The sequence below is a fragment of the Carcharhinus amblyrhynchos genome, chromosome X (assembly GCF_965287045.1).
Source record: "Carcharhinus amblyrhynchos chromosome X, sCarAmb.v2.hapA, whole genome shotgun sequence".
Taxonomy (NCBI): Eukaryota; Metazoa; Chordata; class Chondrichthyes; order Carcharhiniformes; family Carcharhinidae; genus Carcharhinus; species Carcharhinus amblyrhynchos.
Window position 1 is genome coordinate 16,893,428 of NC_137359.1, and position 20,225 is coordinate 16,913,652.

Genomic DNA, 20,225 nt, shown 5'->3' on the forward strand with positions numbered 1-20,225 from the left:
CGCCCCCTAGCAACCGCGGCTGACTGACAGCCACATCCTCCAATCCCCTTTCAGACCGTCCCGCTCGCCACCGTCTCATTGGCCGACAGCAGAGAGCCGGGGCTCGGTTGCGACCATAGCAACCCACCATGATTGACAGGGATGACAGCCATTTGGATTTGGTCCAAACCCAAACCTTCATGCTGTGCAACTCACAAAGATGTGTAGGTCAGGGAGGATTGGCCATGCTAAATTGCCCCTTAGTGTCCAAAGATGTGTAGGTTAGGTGGATTGGCCATGCTAAATTGTCCCTTAGTGTCCAAAGATGTGTAGGTTAAGTGTATTGGCCATGCTAAATTGCCCCTTAGTGTCCAAAGATGTGTAGGTTAGGGTGGATTGGCCATGCTAAATTGTCCCTTAGTGTCCAAAGATGTGTAGGTTAAGTGTATTGGCCATGCTAAATTGTCCCTTAGTGTCCAAAGATGTGTAGGTTAGGTGGATTGGCCATGCTAAATTGCCCCTTAGTGTCCAAAGATGTGCAGGTTAGGTGGATTGGCCATGCTAAATTGTCCCTTAGTGTCCAAAGATGTGTAGGTTAGGGTGGATTGGCCATGCTAAATTGTCCCTTAGTGTCCCAAAGATGTGTAGGTTAGCTGGATTGGCCATGCTAAATTGTCCCTTAGTGTCCCAAAGATGTGTAGGTTAGCTGGATTGGCCATGCTAAATTGCCCCGTAGTGTCCAAAGATGTGTAGGTTGGGTGGATTGGCTATGCTAAATTGCTACACAAATATCAAACATGCCTATCGCTCTATCACCCGCCCACACTTTGGTAAATCAGACCTCAAGGCTGTGCTCCTGCTCCCGGCTTACAAGCAAAAACTGAAGCAGGAGAATCCATCAAAGAGAGCCGTGCGATGTTGGTCTGAGGAATCGGATGATCTCCTACGGGGCTGCTTGGAGTCAGTGGACTGGTCAGTATTAGAATACTCTGCGACCAGCCTGAACGAGTACGCCACTACAGTAACTGACTTTGTTAGTAAGTGTATAGAAGGCTGTGTGCCAAAGAAGCAAATCCATGTGTTCCCCAACTGGAAACCATGGCTGGACAGGGATATCCACTGCTTTGCTGAAGCCCAGGTCTGAGGTGTTCAAGTCAGGTGACACTGACCTATACAAGAAAGTCAGATATGATCTAAGGAGATCCATCAAAGATCCCAAAAGACTAGCCAGACTAAGCTAGAGTCCCAGGCTAGCTACACAGACCCCCACTGACTATGGCAAGGTTCGCATGATATAACAGGCTACAGGATGAGGGCATGTAAAATCGCCAGCTCCAACGCACCCCTCCCTGATGAGCTCAATGCATTCTATGCCCGTTTTGAGCAAGAGGTTAGCGAGAACACGCCCTCCACCCTGGAAGCCCTGGATGAACCTGTATCTGGGGTCACCATTGCAGCTTTCTTGAAGATCAACCTATGGAAAGCAACTGGCCCAGATGGGATACCCGGATGAGCACTCAGATCCTGCGCGGATCAGCTGGCGGGGATATTCACAAACATCTTCAACCTCTCTTTACAACAATCTGAGGTCCTTATCTGCTTCAAGAAGATGACCATCATCCCAGTACCTAAGAAAAATCAAGCAGCGTGCCTTAATGGATAGGCAACAACACCTCGTCCACGCTGGTGCCCCACAAGGCTGTGTTCTCAGCTCCCTACCATACTCTTTATACACCACTGACTGTGTGGCCAAACTCCCCTCCAATTCGATTTTCAAGTTTGCTGACGAAACCACCGTAATTTCACCAGCTCGCCTCCCTATCCAACAATCCCTGAAAATGCTGCCTTGTCCTGGAACACCGTGGCAATCAAGCCTCACGTACCTGCTCACGGGCCGACTGGTTGCCTGCGCATATGTATCACCGACGTCAGTGAGCTTTAGGAGACAGCTTAACCATGGGATGGGAGGCACTTGTCTTCACCTGGTGTTCAAAGACGCTTAAACAGGAGGCACTGAGAGTAATCAAAAACAGATTGGATTCTTACTGCCACCAAACCCTGAACCTCCCCCCACACATTCCTCAAATCTTCCCCCACCATTCCAAAGGGAGTTGGGACAAATTACAGCAGAGATCGGGGATCAAACCACTCAGGAATTCCAAACTGGTTGTTTATTTGACAGGCAAAAGGCCAGAAGGGACTGGACAATCTGACGATTGAGGTTTATTGGTCATTAGATGAGGAACAAAAGTGGGGGGTCATTAAGTGCTTGCTTTTGAGATGAAGGATTTTATATGCGGCGCAAGATGAAAGCAAAGCTTTCCAAGCAAGGCCTCAGTCTTGACAAATGTGACCTTTCCAAATTCCTTCACAGGCAAGCCCTTCAGTTTATACATTTGTTTGTGTCAAGTTGCTTTGTCAGCATCAGAACTTGGTGTAATTCTTAGACCGTGTCCAAACAGATGAAAAAGCAGAAGCTTTTCCTCTCACACTTGAGACGATGGTTTAACACGCAGGACCTGAGAGAGAATGCAAGGGATATCATGAGTGACAAAACCACAACATTGTCAGATGGAAAAGCCTGCTTTCGTGGGAATTTCGATATTTTTTCATTATAACGTGATAATCCACCCCCGTCCCCATTTCTCCGCACCCCCCCAACACACACACACACACACACAAAGAATCACCGATTGTACTCCCAGTGGGGCTCATTGAGTATCCATTCCCCTGGTAACAGGCAGTGGCCTCCCCAGCGAGAATTCATCACCTGAGCCTTTAATGAGGCAAGGCCCAGGACTCGGCCTGCTGAATTGCAGTTCCAGGCAGGGACTAGCGCGCGTATTTATTTATTATTTTTGTTAGTGCCACAAGTAAGGCTTACATTAACACTGCAAATGAAGTTACTGTGAAAATCCCCTAGCTGCCACATTCCAGTTCGGGGTTACACTGAGGGAGAATTTAGCACGGCCCAATCCGCCCCTAACCGGCGGGTCTTTCAGACTGTGGGAGGAAACCGGAGCACCCGGAGGAAACCCACGCAGACACGGCCTTAGTTTGGAGACCCCTGATCTAGAAGGACAAGGGTAACAGATACCTGGGAACACCACCGCTTGGAGGTTCCACTCCAAGCCACTCACCATCCTGACTTGGAAATATATCGGCCGTTCCTTCACTGTCACTGGGTCAAAATTCTGGAATTCCCTCCTTAATGGCCTTCTGGGTCAATCCACAGCACATGGACTGCAACGATTCAAAAAGACAGCTCACTTCTCAAGGAATGGGCAATAGATGCTGGCCAGCCAGCATCACCCATGTCCTTGTCAACAAATAAAGAAAAGTCAACTGATCCTTAAACTAAGTATCACCTGCTCTGTGACACACCTTGCGGTTATCTGTCTGTCACTGTGCCTGTTCTGTTGCAGGGGACTGTCTTAGGGGGAAGGCAACTGCTCTCAACCATGGTGTCCTATTCAACCCTGAGCTGAACGAATGACCCCATATCCTCTCCATCACACAAAAAAAACAGTGGCATGGTGGCACCATGGCTTAGTGATGCTGCCTCACAGTGCCAGGGACCTGGGTTTAATTCCAGCCTTGGGTGACTCTGTGGAGTTTGCATGTTCTCCCGTGTCTGTGTGGGTTTCCTCCCACAGTCCAAAGATGTGCAGGTTAGGTTGATTGGTCATGCTAAATTGCCCCTTAGTGTCAGGGGGATTAGCAGGGTAAATGTGGCGGGTTATGGGGATAGGGCCTGGGTGGCATTATCATCAATATAGACTCAATGGGCTGGATGGTCTCCTTCTGCACAAGGATTCTGTGAAATTGCTTCTTAATGTCCAAAGATGTGTAGGTTAGGTGGATTGGCCATGCTAAATTGTCCCTTAGTGTCCAAAGATGTGCAGGTTAGGTGGATTGGCCATGCTAAATTGTCCCTTAGTGTCCAAAGATGTGCAGGTTAGGTGGATTGGCCATGCTAAATTGGGAACGGCTGCCCTAGAGTAAACTAAGCTTCAGAGGAGTTCTGAAGCAGGACCACAGCCTTGTGACGCCGGGACTCTGGTGCTATCCATTGTGGCCATTCAAAAATCAGGAAGCATTTACTGAAGAATCGTCAGAAGCCAGTTATCAGTTAGCTGAAGCTATTAAAATGAATCGAGCCTTTAACTGCAGCAACGATAATGACCTCTGTGCAGTCAATAGGTTGAAACATTTCACTGTGGAAGCCTTATGACCCTTGTTACACACCAAGGACACGTATCCGAGACAGCACAGTGGAGATCCAGAGAGCAGGTTCATGTGTCTGATAGAGTGACAGAGGAAACAGTTGCCTCTTCTGAAAGGTTCCCTTTTCTAACCTTTAACCCTGGTGAACGATTCTGCAGAGAGGAACAAAGCCAGATGAAGGGGGATTAAACTCCTGCCTGAAGTCATTGCCGACATAATTTGGAGAGACATTCAGCTGCCTAATAGCTACCGGAGAGAGTAGCAGAGTCAAATGTGAAATGGAATAAAGCGGAAAATCTGGCCCTGCAGTCCTTTTATTATCGGGCTGTCAAAGCATTTATGCACACTTTAATCAGCTTAATTTGACTCTTCCATTTAGAGGCTTAAGCTACATCACAGAATCCCCACCGTGCAAGAGGCTATTTGGCCCATCAAGTCTGCACCAACCACAATTCCACCAGCTCTTACCCCATAATCACCCTGCTCGTCCCCCTAACACTAAGGGACAATTTAGCATGGCCAATCCACCCTAACCTACACATCTTGGGACACTAAGGGACAATTTAGCATGGCCAATCCACCTAACCTACACATCTTTGGACACTAAGGGACATTTTAGCATGGCCAATCCACCCTAACCTACACATCTTTGGACACTAAGGGACAATTTAGTATGGCCAATGCACCTAACCTGCACATCGTTGGACTCTGGGAGGAAACCAGAGCACCTGGAGGAAACCCACGCAGACACGGGGAGAATGTGCAAACTCCACACAGACAGTGACCCAAGCCGGGAATCGAACCCGGGTCTTTGGTACGTTGAGGCAGCAGTGCTAACCACTGTGCCACCATGCCGCCCCAATATTCTAAATGAAGCAGCAGAGACCATCCTTAAAAAGGACATACTGACAAACATACAAATCAGAAGCAGGAGTAGGCCACTCAGCCCATTGAGCCTGCTCCGTCATTCAATAAGATCGTGCCTGAACTGATTGTAACTTCAAATCCACATTCCTGTGGGATACAAAGCTGGGTGTAAGGGTGAGCTGTGAGGAGGATGCAGAGATGCGATTTGGGCGAGTTGAGAGAGTGGGCAAATGATTGGCAGATGCAGCAACATGTGGATAAATGTGGTTCTCCACTTTGGTCTCAAACACAGGAAAAGCGGATCACTATCAGAATGGCCCGAAATAAGGAGCAGGGACTGTGCAACGAGACCTGGGTGTCCTCGTACACCAGTTGCTGAAGGCAAGCATGCAGGTGCAACAGACAGTAAAAGGGAAATGCTATGTTGGCCTTCATAGCAAGAGGATTCGAGTACAGCAGCAGGAATGTCTTGATTAGATTTACTATTGTCACATGTACTGGGATACAGTTAAAAGTATTGTTTCTTGTGCGCTATACAGGCAAAGCATACCGTTCATAAAGAAGGAAAGAAGAGGGCGCAGAATATAGTGTTACGGTCATATCTAGGGTGTAGAGAAAGATCAGCTTAATATTTGATTTGATTTATTATTGTCACATGTATTGGGATACAGTGAAAAGTATTGTTTCTTGCACACTATAGAGACAAAGCATACCATTCATAGAGAAGGAAAGGAGAGGGTGCAGAATGGTGTGTTACAGTCACAGCTAGGGTGTAGAGAAAGATCAACTTAATATTTGATTTGATTTATTATTCTCACGTGTATCGGATACAGTGAAAAGTATTGTTTCTTGTGCTATACAGACAAAGCATACCATTCATAGAGTACATAGGGGAGAAGGAAAGTTTAAATTTAAAATTTATTAGTGTCACAAGTAAGCTTACATTTTCACCGCAATGAAGTTATTGTGAAAATCCCCTCGTTGCCACATTCTGGCACCTGTTCAGGTACGATGAGGGAGAATTTAGCATGGCCAAGGCACCTAACCAGAATGTCTTTTGGCGTGTGGGAAGAAACCGGAGAACCTGGAGGAAAGCCACGCAGACACAGGGAGAACATGCAGACTCTGCACAGGCAGTGACCCAAGCTGGGAATCGAACCTGGTCTCTGGCGCTGTGAGGCAGCAGTGCTAACCACTGTGCCACCATGCTGCACCATGCAGAATATAGTGTTACAGTCATAGCTCGGGTGTAGAGAAAGATCAGTTTAATATTTGATTTGATTTATTATTGTCACATGTATTGGGATACAGTGAAAAGTATTGTTTCTTGCACACTATACAAAGCATACTATTCATAGAGTACATAGGGGAGAAGGAAAGGAGAGGGTGCAGAATGTAATGTTACAGTTACAGCTAGAGTGTAGAGAAAGATTTACTTAATATTTGATTTATTATTGTCACATGTATTGGGATACAGTGAAAAGTATCGTTTCTTGCACACTATACAGATGAAGCATACCATTCATAGAGTACATGGGGAGAAGGAAAGGAGAGGGTGCAGAATATAGTGTTACAGTTACAGATAGGGTGTAGAGAAAGATCAACTTAATATATGGTAGGTCCATTCAAAAGTCTGACAGCAGCAGGGAAGAAGCTGTTCTTGAGTCGGTCGGTACGGGACCTCAGACTTTTGTATCTTTTTCCCGACGGAAGAAGGTGGAAGAGAGAATGTCTGGGGTGCGTGGGGTCCTTCATGATGCTGGACCTTTTTCTCAAGGTGCCATCTTGCTGTGGTTCACCCCCCTCCAACACAGCATTCCAAACCCTTCCACCCCCGCCCACTCCAATCGCAACGGGGCGCTGCTTCATCCTTCTTAGTCCGACTATCCGCTCCCAGCCAGTTTCTCCTCTCACCTGGAAACAACAGCAAAGCCTTTCACTTCTCATCCATGTCTTTCCTCTGGGCTTGGCCATTCCCATACGCAGCCACTCAGCCTCCCACACTCTGCCCTCTGTGAACTTGAGGTCATCCAAAATTCTGCACCTTTTGTCCTCGCTCCATCCGGTTGACCCACCAACCCCCACTGTGCACGCTGGCCAATACTGCCTTCTAGATCAGCAAAGCCACAATTTAAAAATTCTCATTCACCACCCTCCCTATCTCTGTAACCTCCTCCAGCCCCCCCTACACCCCCTCCCTTCCTCTGTAACCTCCTCCAGCCCCCCTACACCCCCTCCCTCTCTCTGTAACCTCCTCCAGCCCCCCCTACACCCCCTCCCTCTCTCTGTAACCTCCTCCAGCCCCCCCTACACCCCCTCCCTCTCTCTGTAACCTCCTCCAGTCCCCCCTACACCCCCTCCCTATCTCTGTAACCTCCTCCAGCCCCCTACACCCCCTCCCTATCTCTGTAACCTCCTCCAGCCCCCCCTACACCCCCCTCCCTATCTCTGTAACCTCCTCCAGCCCCCCCTACACCCCCCTCCCTATCTCTGTAACCTCCTCCAGCCCTCTCCAATGGAACCCGAATTCTAATTGCTGCGCCAGCCATGTCTGCAGGAACCAATTAGACCTCCCACAACCGAGGAGGCATCGCACAGTTCTCCCAGAATGACTGCTTTGTATCTAAGCCAGAGGGTTATGAGTTCAAGTCCGACTCCAGACGCTCAAATGCAAAAATCACTAAAATACCGAGGGAGTGTTTCACTCTTAGGGAGGCCCTTTATTTGAGGTGGTAATCTCTTCGTAGCAGAAACTGAGCAGGAGACGGAGGGGGAATGGAGCAGGGTGAAAGAGAAAAGTTTTTCAAGATGCTTCTTGAAAACACGAAGGAAAGTGAAAGGAGGTTGGAGGGGGTGAACGATCGCAGGCGGTAGAAAGATGATGGGAGTGGGAGAGAGCAGGAGAACACTTAAAATAATTGGAGGGTGCAAGTTTCACACTTGGCAAACACAAATCTTTCTGCTATAATATCGAATAGAATGGTCAGAGAGACGTTTGATGTTTTATGTACAAAGGGAATAAATGGAAGTAAAGGAGTATTTATGAAAGTCAAATTGCTGATTTTCTCTCCAAGGTGTTTGATCCTAAGTACCAGCATTCCTGTGGCCACTTTCAATCCAGTGACTGGAGGTCTGTCTAAACATCATTGCGGAGAGCTTTAAAAGGCCGAGCGAGAAAACTAGCGCAGTGATTCTGAACGTACACTTTGGGGAAATCAGACCGAAAATAAGTGTCATTTCCAGCAAGTAAACCGTGCATTTCCCTTCAGATCTTACAACACTCTGCCAAAAAGCAAAGCGGGCACGTTTCACGCCATCATACAGGGGGTGGTGGGGGGGAGGCGGGCTTCACCGCACTGGCAAATCCCAGTCGCATGCGGATCAGCAGCCATCTTTAAAGGGTGCCCAATCATAACCTGTATAAACCTTCCCCACCTCCACAAGGCCGCAAGTCTCGGGGGCTCCCCCTCAGCAACCCGGAGTTGGCATTTCTCTGCCCACCTGATCCTAGGCTCTTTCCCCCACAGCCAGTGCCAGCACTCACCCACACACCACCCCCCTCCTGGATCATCAGCCCCTCCCTCCCTCCCCTTCCCCCCCACCACAGTCAGAACCGGCACCCATCTCTTTCCCTCCCCCCGCCCCTCCAAGTACTGCCATCCCCGTTCCTCTGTCCGCTCGCCACACCTAGGTGGACCCCTTCCGGGAAGCTCCCACGGGGCCCGTCCGCTTGGCACAGGTTGACACTGCCAGGTTGGCATGGGGATGGTGCCACCCAGAGAGTGTTAACCTATGCCAAGGGGCAGTGCCAGGGGGCCATGCCAGATCATATCCCTCTCCCCCAGGGGAGACCCCCTCCCGCCCCCACAACAGGTTAATGACTGTATGAAGTGCTTGTAAACTGTGCCAATGTGACGCCACCTCAGCGCAGTGTCAATATACAGTGGGGGTTAATACCCAGTGAAGGGGAGGGTTAATAATATTAATACATATTCAAATCCATGTAAAGCAGGTTCACGCCTGTTATGTGTGTGAACGGGACGATGTTCCTGTCTGTCTCTGTTGAAAGCTGCGACTCCCAGATCCTCACCCACAGCGGCCTTCACACAGACAGCAAACACAGACTGAAGATCACCCCCGAGTTAAAACTACAAAGAGAAAGGAATGACAGCCATTGGGAGAACCAGTTTATCACTTTCCCACTTTGTGTGTTTTGCCTTCACTCCACCGCATCCTCATTCCTATATTAGACATAGAATCCTAAAGTGTAGAAGGAGGCCATTCAGCCCATTGAGTCTGCACAGACCTCAATCCCACCCAGGCTCTATCCCAATAACCCCACATATTTACCTTGCAAATCCTCCTGACACTAAGGGACAATTTAGCATGGCCAATCCACCCTAACCTACACATCTTTGGACACTAAGGGACAATTTAGCATGGCCAATCCACCCTAACCTACACATCTTTGGACACTAAGGGGCAATATAAACATAGAACATAGAACCTTACAGTGCAGAAAGAGGCCATTCGGCCCATCGAGTCTGTACCAAACACAATCCACCCAGGCCCTAACCCCATATCCCTACATATTATACCCACCAATCCCTCTAACTAATCCACCTAACCCGCACATCTTTGGACTGTGGGAGGAAACCGGAGCCAAAAACGTGCTGGTTAGGGTGCATTGGCTGTGCAAAATTCTCCCTCAGTGTACCCGAACAGGAGAATGGGGACTGGGGACTGGGGGGATTTTCACAGTAACTTCATTGCGGTGTTAACGTAAGCCTACTCGTCACACTAAAACTATACTGGAGGGCTTAATAGCAATTAAGTCATAAAACAACCCAGTCGAAACATGCATTCATGATAAGTTTAACTCCAGGGATTCAAGTTAACCTCAACCATTCTTTGATGCATCTGTTTACTTGGAATTGATATTAAACGATTGGCAGAGCTTTATCGTGCCAGTTGGAATTGGAAGAAAATCTTGAACTCCTTTCAGATCCGTCAGCTGGCGGGCGGAATGGCACAGCTCCAAGCACGGCTGTTTTTCAAGAATTCGAAATCTGAACCGGGTTAGATAAAAGGCTGAAGTAAAACACGTTAATAAAGAAATAGAAAGCTTTTCCCCTCACGTGGCCTTTGAAGTGAGCGGCAAAAAGAACCACTGACCCTTTGTCCACAATCCTTTTACCAATTAGAACAGTTTCACCCCATCTACTCCTTTCAGACCCTCAAACATTCGAATTTCCCCCTCCTCAAACCCCCTCTTCTCCAGGGAGAACAGCCTCAACATCTCCAACACATCCACAGAGGCCCCTCATTCTTCATCGACTTCAGGAAACATAGTGGAGGTCATGCCCCTATCTACGTCAGGTGGAGATGGCGGTGTTGGACTGGGATAAAGAAGTCTCACAACACCAGGTTAAAATCCAACAGGCTTATTTGGTAGCACGAGCTTTCGGAGCGCTGCCCCTTCATCAGGTGAGTTCACAAACAGGACATAAAAAGACACAAACTCAATTACAAGATCACGATTGGAATGCGAGTCTTTACAAGTAATCAAGGCTTAAAAGGTACAGACATTGTGAGTGGAGAGAGGATTAAGCACAGGTTAGAGAGATGTGTATTGTCTGCAGTTAGTGAGATTTTGCAAACCCAGGCAAGTGACAAGGGTTACAAATAGTGTGACATGAACCCAAGATCCCGGATGAGACCGTCCTCACGTGTACAGAACTTGGCTATCAGTCTCTGCTCAGCGACTCTGCGCTGTCGTGTGTCGTGAAGGCCGCCTTGGAGAACGCTTACCCAAAGATCAGAGGCCGAATCCCATGACCGCTGAAGTGTTCGCCAACAGGAAGGGAACAGTCTTGCCTGGTGATTGTCGAGCGGTGTTCATTCATCCGTTGTCGTAGCGTCTGCATGGTCTCCTAATGTACCATGCCTCAGGACATCCTTTCCTGCAGCATATCAGGTAGACAATGTTAGCCGAGTTGGAAGAGTATGTACCGTGTACCTGGTGGATAGTGTTCTCACATGAGAAAATCTCACTAACTGTCCTGTCTGGAGACAATACACATCTCTTTAACCTGTGCTTAATGCTCTCTCCACTCACATTGTCTGCACCTTTTAAGACTTGATTACCTATAAAGACTCGCATTCCAACCATTATCTTGTAAACGGAGTTTGTATCTTTATATGCCCTGTTTGTGAACACAACTCCTCACTCACCTGAGGAAGGAGCGAGACTCCAAAAGCTTGTGCTGCCAAATAAACCTATTGGACTTTAACCCCGGCTGCATCAACAGGGAGGAAGCAGAAATGGTCGAGAGCTTCGGGTTTGTAGGCGTCCAGATCACCAACAAGCTGTCTTGGTCCCTCCGTGTTGAAGCTATGATAAAGAAAGCCCACCATAGGCTTGGCTTTCTCAGGAGGCTTAGGATATTCAGACACCAAGGGGAAATTTAGCATGGCCAATGCACCTAACCTGTATGTCTTTGGACTCTAACAGAAAATTAAAGCCCACGAACACCTCTACTTTCTCAAAAGACTAAGGAAATTCAGCATGTCCACTCTGACTCTCACCAACTTCTACAGATGCACCATAGAAAGTATCCTTTCCGGTTGTATCACAGCTTGGTCTGGGCTCCTGCTCTGCCCAAGACCGCAAGGAACTACAAAAGGTCGTGAATGTAGCCCAATCCATCACACAAACCAACCTCCCATCCATTGACTCTGTCTACACTTCCCGCTGCCTCGGAAAAGCAGCCAGCATAATTAAGGACCCCACGCACCCCGGACATTCTCTCTTCCACCTTCTTCCATCGGGAAAAAGATACAAAAGTCTGAGGTCACGTACCGACTGACTCAAGAACAGCTTCTTCCCTGCTGCTGTCAGGCTTTTGAATAGACCTACCTTATATTAAGCTGATTTTTCTCTACACCCTAGATATGACTATAACATTACATTTTGCACACTCTCCTTTCCTTCTCCCCTATGACTCTATGAAAGGTATGCTTTGTCTGTATAGTGCGCAAGAATCAATATTTTTCACTGTATCCCAATACATGTGACAATAATAAATCAAATATTAAGCTGTTCTCTACACCATAACTGTAACTGTATATTCTGCACTCTCTCCTTTCCATCTCCCCTATGTACTCTATGAAAGGTATGCTTTGTCTGTATAGCGTGCAAGAAACAATACTTTTCACTGTTTCCCAATACATGTGACAGTAATAAATCAAAGTGATTTTGGTTTGGGAACCAGGCTGGTAAGAGCCACCCTGTCAGAGACAATAAGAGGCTGGTCCTAGTTGAGGTCACCCCTGTTGGCAGGTTCAGGGCAAGTTGCCAACAGAAAACCCCAGACCCAATTGGCAGCTCTAAAGAGGTGGGGGGTGGAATGGGCAGGGTTTTTTGCCAAGATAGAGAAGCAGTACCATGGGGTGAAAGGCTTGGGTCAGTGAGGGTGCCAGGCTACAGGACAGCCAAGGTCTTTGTCTATGGCTATGGAAGTGCTGATACCCAGGGTATTAAGTTCAATAGGCAGCCAGGCCTTGTAAATGGACCAAAATGTTCACCCCAACACCATTGTTGCAGGAACTTGCTGCAGTTCCATCAGAAATGAAAGGATCAGACCAGGAATGCCAAGGTTCGAGGCCCTCCCTTCACACCTCTCAATAGTCTTGGCCTCAGAACCAACCCTTCATTTCCAATTGTATCAATCCCACCAAAGCACGGACACCTTCTTTCTCCTCAAACTCACCATCTAGTTGCTGCTGGCCTCACTTTAGGAGCGACATAGCGATTAGCACTGCTGCCTCACAGTGCCAGGGACCCGGGTTCGATTCCAGCCTCGTGTGCGTGAGGAGCTGGCACGTTCTCCCAGTGTCTGCGTGGGTTTCCTCCGGTTCCCTCCTACAGTCCAAAGATGCGCAGGTTAGGTGGGTTGGTCCTTCTAAATTGCCCCTTCGTGTCCAAGAATGTGTAGATTAGGGGGATTAAAGGAGTTACAGGGATAGAGCCTGGATAAAACAGAGTTGGTGCAGACTTGATGGGCCGAATGGCCTCCTGCACCGTAATAACTCCCCCCTGTCGCCTCTTGCCACTGCTTTTTGCCTCAATACTGGATGGGTTTTGCTGGACAGCTGGTTCATGATAGAGCGATGCCAACAGCATGGCTTCAATTCCTGTACCAGCTGAGGATATTCATGAATGCCCCACCTTCTCAATCTTCCCCTGATGAATGGTGACCCTCAGGTTAAAATCACTACCAGTCTCCCCCTCAAAATAGGGAGCTCCCTCTGGGATTACGGCTACTTTACCAACTGCAATTTAAAATTGCAGACACCAAGGACACAGGCCCCAAGTTGGTCGTCACCGAGCTACTGCCCTGTGCAAGGGCTCAGAATTAACCATTGAGCAATAACTAAAAGGAGAGGGGATGTGAGGAGTGGGGATGCTGGCTGAATGTGTTTTTCTTGTGCCAACTCCAGCAGTCTACCGAGTGAGGTTAACTGATTCAGCGCACTCTCCTCATCTGGATCACCCAACCGCAAAACTACAATTAATTTACACGCTGCACCTTCGGGACTGCCTCTTAACCAATCACAGAATGGCCTCTTTCTACACCATAACCATTCGGCCCATTGTGTCTGTACTGGCTCTCCAAATGAGCTTCATGACTTACTGCCCTTTCCCCGTACCCCTACGCATTTTTTCTATTTAAATAATCATCTAATGCCCTCTCGGATACCTCGATTGAACCTGCCTCCATCACACTCCCAGGCAGCACATTCCAGACCCCAAGTCACTCGCCGGGTGAAAAAGCTTTATCTCCCATCACATTTGCTTCTTTTGCAAATCGCTTTAAATCTCTCATTCCCGATCCTGTTACAAGTGGGAACAGTTTCTCCCTGTCTACTCTGTCCAGCTCCCCTCATGATTTTGAGCATCTCTATCTAATCTCCTCTTAACCTTCTCCTCTCCAAGGAGAACAGTCCCAACCTCTCCAATCTACCCCCATCACTGAAGTTTCTCATCATAGAATCCCTACAGTGCAGGAGGCCATTTAGCCCATCGAGTCTGTACTGACTCAGCATCTTCCCCAAGCCCGCAATCCCCACCCATCCCCCATGGCCAATCCATCTCACCTCCACATCTTTGGACACTAAGGGGCAATTTAGCATGGCCAATCCACCCTAACCTGCAGCACAGTGGGTTAGTGCTGCTACCTCACAGCGCCAGAGACTCAGGTTCGATTCCAGCCTTGGGTAACTGTCTGTATGGAGTTGGCATGTTCTCCCCGTGTCTACTGGTGCTCCAGTTTCCTCCCACAGTTCAAAGATGTGCAGGTTAGGGGGATTGGCCATGCTAAATTGCCTCTTAGTGTCAGGGGGACTAACTAGGATAAGTGCATGGGTTATAGGGATAGGGCCTGGGTGGGATTGTAATCGGTGCAGTCTTGATGAGCCAAATGGCCTCTTTCTGTGCTGTAGGATTTTATGATCTTTGGACACTAAGAGGCAATTTAGCATGGCCAATCCACCTAACCTACCCATCTTTCCGACTGTGGGAGGAAACTGGAGCACCCAGAGGAAACCCACGCAGACATGGGGAAAATGTGTGGCCTCCACACAGACGGTGACCCAAGCTGGGAATTGAACCTGGGACCCTGGCCCTGTGAGGCAGCAGTGCTAACCACCGTGCCGTCCTTCTGCCTTTCCAGTAACGTGACGTGTAAACAGCACAAAGACTGAAAAATACCCGACAGGTTTCAGAGAAGTGATTTGCACCATTTTATTGATGTACAATACCTGGCACGCATTCCCTCATCTATTAAAGCAGCTTTAGATGGTCCAAACACAAGATGTGGAATCTAGTCACACAATTTCATCAGGCGTGAATCACTTTGTAATTAAAAAGAAAAGTGGACAAGCGCAATCACAAAATGAATCTCCGCTTACACGACGGCAGCAAATCTTTGTCCTTCCAAAAACAAAAGTCCAATTCCAGGAACGTTGCCCAAGAACATACATAGGTATTCAGATGGTCAACGTGCAAGATGGAGATGGTCTGTCAGGATAAGGTTTGTCTGTAATTTGGGACATGCTTGGATTCAGATGGGAACAGAGTTCTGTTGTCAGATACTACCACTTCCCCTTCAGCCGACCATCCCCCATCCTGTCACCATGCACCCTTTTCCTAAACCAATTAGATGTATAAAATATTCTTTCCAATTCTCCGTGTGTAAAGACAGTTACATAGTTTTCTCTTTCTCAGTCGGAATATCCTCTTTGCTTATCCCTCATTTTTGTTCCCGCGTCACACAAAAAAAAAGTCTCCAACTCTTCATCCTTTGCCAATCCCCACCCTTCCCCAAAAGCGGTGACTGATGTTTTACGGGCACTGCCAGCCACCTGGGCCCTCATCCTGCCCAACTCTGCCCGAGAGAGAGCGTATGCCGCTGGAGGGAGCTTAGTGGCACAATCAAGATCCCATCCAATGGTCCAAAATGGCCGATTCCACCCACCCCCTCCCCTTTCAGCCCAGGGACACCCAGGCCAAATAAAGCACCCCTTCCCACACCGCCCCCCCCCAAAGCTGAGATCAGCCACAAGGACCTCGGGATCCAACCTCAGATCTCTGCCACTCGGTAGTGTCCCTCCCCAGCTAAGCCCATCGGGGGAGGGGGGGGGGGCAGAAAAAGTCTCCCTCGCTGCCCTCATTCCTTCTTGAAGTTCTCCGGGGTCACACCCTGAAGCTTGAGTCGCTTGTTCTGATGGGTCTTGGTGTGCTTGGCAAGATGGTCGCTCCTCATGAAGCGTTTGCCACACTCCTGACAGCCAAAGCGCTTCTCCCCGGTGTGCGTCCGGAGATGGCGCTGGAGCTCGTCGGACCGGGTGAAGCTTTTCCCGCAGAAGAGCCAGTTGCAGACGAAGGGGCGCTCCCCGGCGTGCCAGCGCAAGTGAGCCTTCAGGTGGGACGTCTTGCCGTAGACCTTGCCGCAGCCCGGCACGTGGCAGATGTGCTGCTTCTTCTTGCCTTGCCCATCGCCGTTGCCCGGCGACTGGCAGTTGGGGCACCGGCACCTCCGGCAGCGCCTGGAACAGTTTAGAAGGGGTTTGGACGAGCTCGCCGCTTGGGTTTGATGGCTCAAGATCATGGGCCTCCCAAACTGGAGAGGGTTGGCGGGATTGGGCTGCTGCGTGCTCCACCAAGGGATATCGTCGGGAAGGCCGGGAGACACGTGCCTGGACTGCAAGGCGGAAGAGCCGGGAAGGAAGTTGGGGAAGTTCGGAGCGATCCCGTTCGCCTCCGGATAAGAACCGGCTGGTACCGAAGAAGTCAAGATCTTCACGGAAGATAGCTCAAAAGTGTAGACAGATTCCGCGGGAGGGGTCAGAGGGAGATCACGCGAGCCCCTCATCGAGGGGGCCGTCCCACACGAGTACGGAGCCTTTGGAGGACTGAACGGCATCGTGGGAGAGCCTCCAAACACGTCGTTGCTCCAAAACTGGAACATTCCGGAGGTGGACTCCACAGACGCATCATATTGAAACGCGGGAAAGTCCGCAGAGGTTGGCCCAACATGTCCGACTCTCCCACAGGTAGCTGCCAACATGGACAGACAAGTTCCAGATACAGAAGAACAATTTGGGGTGCGGACCTGTGAAGGAACAAAAAAAAACAAAATCAAATTCCGCTACGTTTGGAATTGAGTGAAGAACAAGTCACTTAAACAAAAAGGTTTTCCATTAAATTATATTAATTACCCTTTTTTTATTCATTCGTGGGACATGGGAGTCACGGGCTGGGCCAGCATTTATTGCCCATCCCTAGTTGCCCGAGGCCAGTTGAGAGTCAACCACATTGCTGTGGCTCTGGAGTCACATGTAGGCCAGACCGGGGTAAGGACGGCAGATTTATAACACAAGGAAGCGTAGGAATCCCAACCTGTATATTGAACAACGACAGTGAGCTTGCAGGAGAGGACAGCACGGGTAAGTTGCAGAAAGGGAGCTCATTTGACCTACTTCCTTTTGCGGCTAAATTTGTACACAGGATGGAATCCATTCAGGTGGGGAAAGAGATTCTTTCCTTGCAGGCTCAAATGTAGCAAACTTATTCAAAATTTGAGAGGGGTAGGTGCTTGTGGGGGTGGGGGGTGGCTTTCATTCCAAAGACACATTTCTGTGGAAGGTGACAAAAATGGGCCTGGAAGGGGATCCCCATGGCAACACCATCTATTTGGGACCACAGACCATAATAAAAAAAATTGAACTCAATTGCCTCTTTAAATGTCCAAAGATGTGTAGGTTAGGGTGGATTGGCCGTGCTAAATTGTCCCTTAGTGTCCAAAGATGTGTAGGTTAGGGTGGATTGGCCGTGCTAAATTGTCCCTTAGTGTCCAAAGATGTGTAGGTTAGGGTGGATTGGCCATGCTAAATTGTCCCTTAGTGTCCCAAAGATGTGTAGGTTAGGGTGGATTGGCCATGCTAAATTGTCCCTTAGTGTCCCAAAGATGTGTAGGTTAGGGGGAAGATTAGTGGGGTAAATACGTGGGGTTAAGGGCAGGGATACACTGCTCTGTTGGAGAGTCAGTGCAGACTCCAAGGGCCTCCTCCTGCACTGTAGAGATTCTACATGGAAATAGTTGCTTAAGCAAATTCCTTCAATTCATTGGAATGGAACCTCAGTCCGGCAAAACCCACAATTTTATTGCAAGAGAACAAGAGTGTGGAAGTTATATTATCTAGAATAAAACAGAGGTTGGAGGACAAAAAGGGGCTCCAGGTTCAAATAGGTAAATGGTTAAATGAGGGTCAATATCAGGCATTATTCAGAGCAACCAACGCACAAATCCTGCTTGTTAAAATAAGTGCAAATTGCCTTAAACTAGATTCAGGAGTACAAAATTAATTTTAAATATACTGCCTATGAGCCAATGAACGCATATTAATATGATGTTAGAATTCAGGTAGGAAGGGGTAGAACTTGAACTAAGCTTACGCTTCATAGAATCCCTACTGTGCAGAAGGAGACCATTCAGCCCATCGAGTCAGCACCAACCACAATCCCACCCAGGCCCTATTCCCGTAACCCCACACATTTACCCTGCTAATCCTCCTGACACTAAAAGGGACAATTTAGCATAGCCAATCCATCTAACCAGCATGTCTTTCAGACTGTGGGAGGAAACCAGAGCACCCAGGGGAAACCCGCACAGACACAGGGAGAACATGCAGCCTCCACACAGAGTGACCCAGACCGGGAATCGAACCCATGTCCCTGGCACTGCGAGGCAGCCATGCTAACCACTGTGCCACCCTGCTGCCTGTGTCTTTGATGGAATGAATCCACCCCCTCCTCCCCTTCCCTCAAATTTTGGATACAGATTCCAAACATGCACCTCCAAACCCAATGACCGCAGATTCAGTCTGCTTCTGAAGGAACAGAGCACGTACCTGCCATCTGCAGACAGTTGATTAGTCTGCTGAGCGTAACCTACACAATATTGTCAAATCAAAAAGATAAGGCAGCTCGAGAATGCCGGCATTTCCAAAGGGTCTCGAATGATGGAACAGGCTCGAGTTGCTAAAAAGCCTACGTGTGTTCCTAGGGTCAGCCGATTGTATCTATTAGCAAGTGACGTTCACGTTTCTGTTTCAAAAAGTAGCTTTATCTTAAACAATTCTGATTTCTACATGTGGTGAAGTGAACGCTACTGGGTGAAAGTGACTACGGGGATTCTGCACATTCTCCCCATGTCTGCATGGGTTTCCTCCAGGTGCTCCGGTTTCCTCCTACACTCCGAAGATGTGCGGTTTAAGTGGATTGGCCATGCTAAATTGTCCTTTAGTGTCCAAAGATGTGCAGGTTAGGTGGATTGGCCATGCTAAATTGTCCCTTAGCATCCAAAGATGTGCAGGTTAGGGTGGATTAGAAGGGTAAACGTGTGGGGTTATGGGGATAGGCCAGGAGTAAGATGCTCTGTTGGAGAGATGGTACAGGCTCAATGGGCTGAATGGCCTCCTTCTGCACCTTAGGGGTTCTACAATTTGCAGGATTTGAATCTTAATGATGCTTCATTCATTCTGGACTTTGCCACTCGAGCACCTTTTAGAAATATATCATTGAAACAGATTGGAAAAATAATCCACTCAAGACAGTATTTGAATTAGAATGGAACCTGAAATAGCTAAGAGTTAGATATTAACAAAATCATCCCTCGCATGCCTTCATGGCCCACAGTCCAATCAATTGCCAGCGTGCGTTGAACCAGTCACAGCCAGCTGGCCTCAAGTGCACAGGAAATTTGGCATGTCCGCTACGACTCCCACCAACTTTTACAGATGCACCATAGAAAGCATTCTTTCTGGTTGTATCACAGCTTGGTCTGTGCTCCTGCTCTGCCCAAGACCGCAAGGAACTACAAAAGGTTGTGAATGTAGCCCAATCCATCACACAAACCAACCTCCCATCCATTGACTCTGTCTACACTTCCCGCTGCCTCAGGAAAAGCAGCCGGCATGATCAAGGACCCTGGATATTCTCTCTTCCACCTTCTTCTGTCGGAAAAAAGATACAAAAGTCTGAGGTCACGTACCAACTGACTCAAGAACAGCTTCTTCCCTGCTGCCACCAGACTTTTAAGAACATAAGAACATAAGAAATAGGAGCAGGAGTAGGCCATCTAGCCCTTCGAGCCTGCCCCGCCATTCAATAAGATCATGGCTGATCTGTCGTGGCTCAGTTCCACTTTCCTGCCTTCTCCCCATAACCCTTAATCCCCTTGAATGGACCTACCTTGCACTAAGTTGATCTACACCCTAGCTGTAACTGTAACACTACATTCTGCACCCTCTCCTTTCCTTCCCCCCTATGTACTCTATGAACAGTATGCTTTGTCTGTACAGTGCGCAAGAAACAATTCTTTTCACTGTATCCCAATACATGTGACAATAATAAATCAAATCATTTCATGGGGCAGCAAAAATCAGTATCAGCCAGGGTTCCCGATTCGCAATGCACTCCAATCATTAGCCCTTGTTGCTAAGGGGCATGTAGGCAGCTCTCTGATAAGACTAGGATTAGACCCATCTATATGCATGTCAAATCTCAAAGGAAGATTTGTGGTAGGTGT

At 48.4% G+C, this 20,225-nt stretch overlaps 1 protein-coding gene across 1 annotated transcript in view; it reads right to left on the reverse strand.

Annotated features, from left to right (window-relative positions):
• Positions 1–15,803: 15,803 nt before the first annotated feature.
• LOC145361931 (transcription factor Sp5-like) overlaps positions 15,804–20,225 on the reverse strand; it is a 45,639-nt gene continuing 41,217 nt past the window's right edge. The window contains exon 2 of the mRNA XM_080217915.1: positions 15,804–16,748. Coding sequence (XP_080074041.1) covers positions 15,804–16,748 — 945 coding nt within the window. The remainder of the gene's footprint in view (positions 16,749–20,225) is intronic.